Raw genomic sequence first — 4,515 nt, forward strand, 5'->3', positions numbered from 1 at the left:
TGTTACGGGGCTGACAAGACGTGAGACGTGCGGATCCATGTGCAAGCTTTATTCACAGGCGTGGTCAGAAACAGGCATGGGTCAGACAATGGCAAACTGGTATGGAGAAGACAAGGCAAGGGCAATCCGGTAAACTAGCGAGGGTCAGTCAACGGCAAACGTAAACCAACAGGGCGAGACAAGAGGGATAAATCCAGGTACACAGGCAAAGATCAGAACATAGGAAAACAGACAAAGCAAGACTCCGCTAAGGCTAGGAAAACTAAGCAGGCTCCGTAAGGTAGCTATCAGCTAAACAATGATATTCGCTAAACAATACTCGGCAGAGGGAAGGGATCAGAGTGAGTGTTAAATAGGGGATGTGTGATTGATTACAGCTGTGTGCAATCAGTGCTGTGTGCAATCAACTGTGTGTGTCATCAGTGCATTGGATAATGGGATATGTAGTCCGGGGTGATATGCAACAGTGTGTAGTGCGAGAGTCAATGAAATGGAAAGGGTGACCTCTGATGGCTAGCAGACGGAAGTTCATGGACCGGATACGTGACATTTGGTAAGTACTTTTATAATCGACTTACTAGACTTTTTGCTCACTCCACGTCAAGCACAGCTGAAAATAGTGGCTTTCATTAAGATACTAACTAACTAACTTAATAACTAACTAACTAAATAGTTTAATAATGCATTCACAAATCTTATTTTTATATTGACACATTTGTAGTTATTTCAAACCTTGAAAAATGGCTGTATAACTGGTTTTGTTTTTAGTGAAAGTGTTGATATAAATAGGAGGTTGTGCATAGACCTTAAAACTGCACACACAAACATTGAATCTCGTGCCACATGCAGGCAGGGGAATTTCTGCAGTTGTTTGAGACAATTGGAGTTTGAATGCACCACCCCCTCTTTTGTCATACACGTCAATGTGGTTAGTCCATTTCAAGTCATTCAACTTTACATTCCATATTTTGTCTTTAAACCTACCCTCATGTACAAATACACAGATTTTACAGGGCAAAATACTATTTTCCTTCAGGGTTATAATCTGATTTGTGATCAGGTAATGCATGTTACATGACAAAACTGGTATCATTTGAAGCAGAATGTCCTGTTTTGTTATATAAGCTCAAAATATTGTGGACAGTGTGTGAGTTGAGTATTACTGAGAAAATGACTAACATGTACACACATACTGACTAAGAATTATTATTTTCAACGTTTAATGTGTTTCTTCAAAAAAAAAATTTCAATTATTTTTTTTTATAAACGTAATTATTATTATTTATTTTTTATTAAAAATATTACAAATATTTGAGCTTTTTAAACAAATGCTTAAAATAAAATAGGGTGGAGCTGGGGTGTGGGGGGGAGTAGTTAATAATGCATTGTGGTTAATAATGCTATAATGATTAAGAAAAACATTTATTCATTTTAATATTTTGATAAAAAATAAAGTTTTGATCAACACATCTGATCAACTTAGACTTGTCATACTTCTTTTCTTTGTTTTTAATCACCTGTAAAGATTTGTAATGCTCAGTTGTTCAAAATATTTTAGAACACAAAATATTTTACTTGAAAAGGTTTACTGGAAAAATATTCTTTTACATAATATAATACTAGTTCTGATAATTATCTGATATTAATATTCATTCAGTTATTTATTCCCAAAAATGTGTCAGTTGACGTATGCTACAAACAAAAAGGAAATTCCTTCTTAAATATTTTCCTTCCAGAAATACTCTTAAAAAAAACATTCCAAAAATGTTCCTCATCTAAATGAATGAAAAGAAGAGGCTGGACCAGCAAGAGAGTATAAATGAAGGCTTGGTTTAACCATCCTACTCAAGGAACACCCTCTCAGGCTCAACTAGGTAATGGCATTATATAACAATTAACAATATAATACTCTACATCATGAATAAATAATCTTAAATGTTTTTTTATTATCTATACATATATTTATTTATTTGTGAATACAGTAAAAATTATAATTCAGCACTATTTGATGTCTTAAAAATAGCAATCTACAATTTTCCATCTAGATTCTCAGAGAGCAGTGAACAGATAACAATCCAAAATGCTGCATCATTTTCTGGTACTCTCTGCCCTTTGTGCCATGAGCATGACCATGCGTGAGTATTACTAACTACTCAGCTCAATACAAATACGGTGCAATAAATAAATCAACTCTGACTAACTGATTATGCATCAAGTGCTTACTGTTATTTTGTACCACACTGTTAGAATTAGGCATTAAAAGTAGCATAACAATGGATTTTTGAGCTGTATAACTAAAACAGTCAAAATAAAGGTTCCAATTAAAAAAACAAAACAAAAAAAAAACAAAAAAAAACAGGTGATCACTTACATCTGATAATCTATTACCTTTTCAGCTTTACCTGATTTTTACTCATACTCCCCTGCTGCTGGGGATGGCAGTGGAACCGAATTTTCCAGTGCACACGAGGGTCGCATCACTGGAGTCAGAGTTTATGAATATCCCCACTATGGATACTACTCCAACAACTACCTCAATGGGTAGGTTCCCCCAAACACCACTAGATAGTCACACACTGGATAACATCTTCTTATCAAGTCCATAAGAACCTGATCTGTCGTAATTATTATACTTGTTACCTTACATAAAACCATTTTGCTGCAAATTATACACTTTATATTTCAAACAGCATATTTAACATTCTATTTTCTGTTTTTATATTCTGTATTGTTTTTTAATGGTCTAGTTGTATGATATTTAGCTCTGAATTATTTAAAAGTAATATGCATACTTTATCTGTTTTATCAGTAAAAGTAAAGTGCATATTTATCTGTTTAGGATCCAGTTGAGATATAAAAGTAACTGGACAGAATTGGTTGGCATGAACTCATATGGCAATGAAAAAGGGATGACACTCTTCAACAATGAACATTTTGTTCAGATCTCAGGAAAGTATTATTCTGGTTACATCAGTGAGCTTATGTTTGTCACTAACGAGGGGCGCTCCTTTAAAGTGGGGCAGCCTTACGGAATTTCATTCAACTTCTACCCAACCCACGATGGAAGTGAACTACGCTTCATCAGCGGTCGTCAGAATGGATTTGCCCTCACCTCCATTGGGGCTCATTGGGCTGTCTACGACAATTCCACTTCATAATGTCAGAAATATCTCACTGGTTACACATTATGTGTGTATGTGAGGAAAAGGCCAGTTAACAAGTAGCGTGTTTTTCCTGAGCTCTTTATGAGGGATGGGATTTTGGGACTTTTTTGAGCAGTCAGCATTATTAGAATGATTTCTGGTTAATAATTTACTGATCAATTAATTAAACACTAAGAAGACTGGAATGAAATTGTTTTATTCCTAATGATGCTTTAAGGGCTTATCCTTTAACACAATGATTCCTAAAGGTTCTTGTAACAATGATTTTATCCTGAATATGTTTTTTTTTTTTTTTTTCAATTTCAGGTACTTTTATTACACATGGCTGATTTTTATTCAAGCTAACAATTAAACTTAAAGTGTTGAAGTTGATTTTAATTAAAACAACTGATAAACATGTTTATGTTATACGAAGATCACAATAAAACTGCCTTATTAAAACATTTGCCATGGCTTTATCATTTATTTTTGCCATTTTTATGTATCCACCTTTTTCTTTAATGCGGAAGTAAGCCTGTGTGAGACTTCTGGTTCATTATCCACTATAGGGAAATAACGAGAATAATAACAACGTGCAGTAAATGGTAAAACTGTTAGCACTACAAACCAATGTGCTCATAATTAAGATAATGCATTACAATAATATGGTAAGACACACCAATTTGCAATATCATGCAGCAAAACGAGCTGTTTTGTGCAGCTAAAAATAGCTGGATGCGGATGAGACCGAAAGCCAGGCCGATAAAATTTACAAATGGCCACGCCCACTCTTACGGGAAAAAAATAGGTGGATAGATTTTATTGTTTTTACCCTTGACCCAAATTTTTTATCAAACTTTACAAATTCATATAAAAATGAATTATTACATATTTAAAACTATGGCAATGTTAACCAAGTATGAACTAAACAACAAATCATTTAAATATTTATTGTGTGACCAAACAATTTTTCCAAAATCATGACTGCCACACAGCTGTGCTATCATTTAATGACATTGGTTCAGGTTTGTTGAAAAACAAGACGGCAATCTTAACAAATAATAATTAATAATTCTTAAATTTAAAAATTAATAATTTACTTAATTTACTTGAATATATGCTCAAATGGACAAATGACACAATGACTATCTTATTGCAACCTGCCTTGACAAACATTTTCCTTTCAATGATCTCTTAGTGATTACTAAGCATGTTGTGTTCATATAACAGAAGCAGCAAGTGGTTTATCTAGTTCATGTATGTGAGAATGCAACTTGGAACAGAACAGTAAAGTGAATTGGGGATTACCATAGTTGTCCAAAACCTCCTCTGCTTTTGTGCGGTAAAGTTCAAGTTGGTTTCATGTTGGGTA

The 4,515-nt window shown here is 33.9% G+C and overlaps 1 protein-coding gene across 1 annotated transcript; it reads left to right on the top strand.

Annotated features, from left to right (window-relative positions):
• The first annotated feature begins 1,847 nt into the window (after window positions 1-1,847).
• LOC107749129 (zymogen granule membrane protein 16-like) lies at window positions 1,848-3,454 on the top strand. The gene is made up of 4 exons (XM_016564226.1): window positions 1,848-1,874; window positions 2,046-2,135; window positions 2,397-2,541; window positions 2,840-3,454. Exons 2-4 carry the CDS (start codon window positions 2,081-2,083, stop codon window positions 3,156-3,158), a joined length of 519 nt encoding a protein of 172 aa, XP_016419712.1. The 5' UTR covers window positions 1,848-1,874; window positions 2,046-2,080; the 3' UTR covers window positions 3,159-3,454.
• The last annotated feature ends 1,061 nt before the right edge of the window (window positions 3,455-4,515 follow it).

The sequence above is a fragment of the Sinocyclocheilus rhinocerous genome, unplaced genomic scaffold (genome assembly GCF_001515625.1).
Source record: "Sinocyclocheilus rhinocerous isolate Xijiao unplaced genomic scaffold, SAMN03320098_v1.1 scaffold491, whole genome shotgun sequence".
Classification (NCBI taxonomy): Eukaryota; Metazoa; Chordata; class Actinopteri; order Cypriniformes; family Cyprinidae; genus Sinocyclocheilus; species Sinocyclocheilus rhinocerous.

Excerpts from the sequence above, each read along its gene's own strand:
- LOC107749129 (XM_016564226.1), top strand. The coding sequence starts at position 2,081 with ATGCTGCATCATTTTCTGGTACTCTCTGCCCTTTGTGCCATGAGCATG. Across the intron at positions 2,136-2,396 it reads TGCCATGAGCATGACCATGC|CTTTACCTGATTTTTACTCA; the intron begins GTGAGTATTACT and ends TTACCTTTTCAG. Across the intron at positions 2,542-2,839 it reads TCCAACAACTACCTCAATGG|GATCCAGTTGAGATATAAAA; the intron begins GTAGGTTCCCCC and ends TTATCTGTTTAG.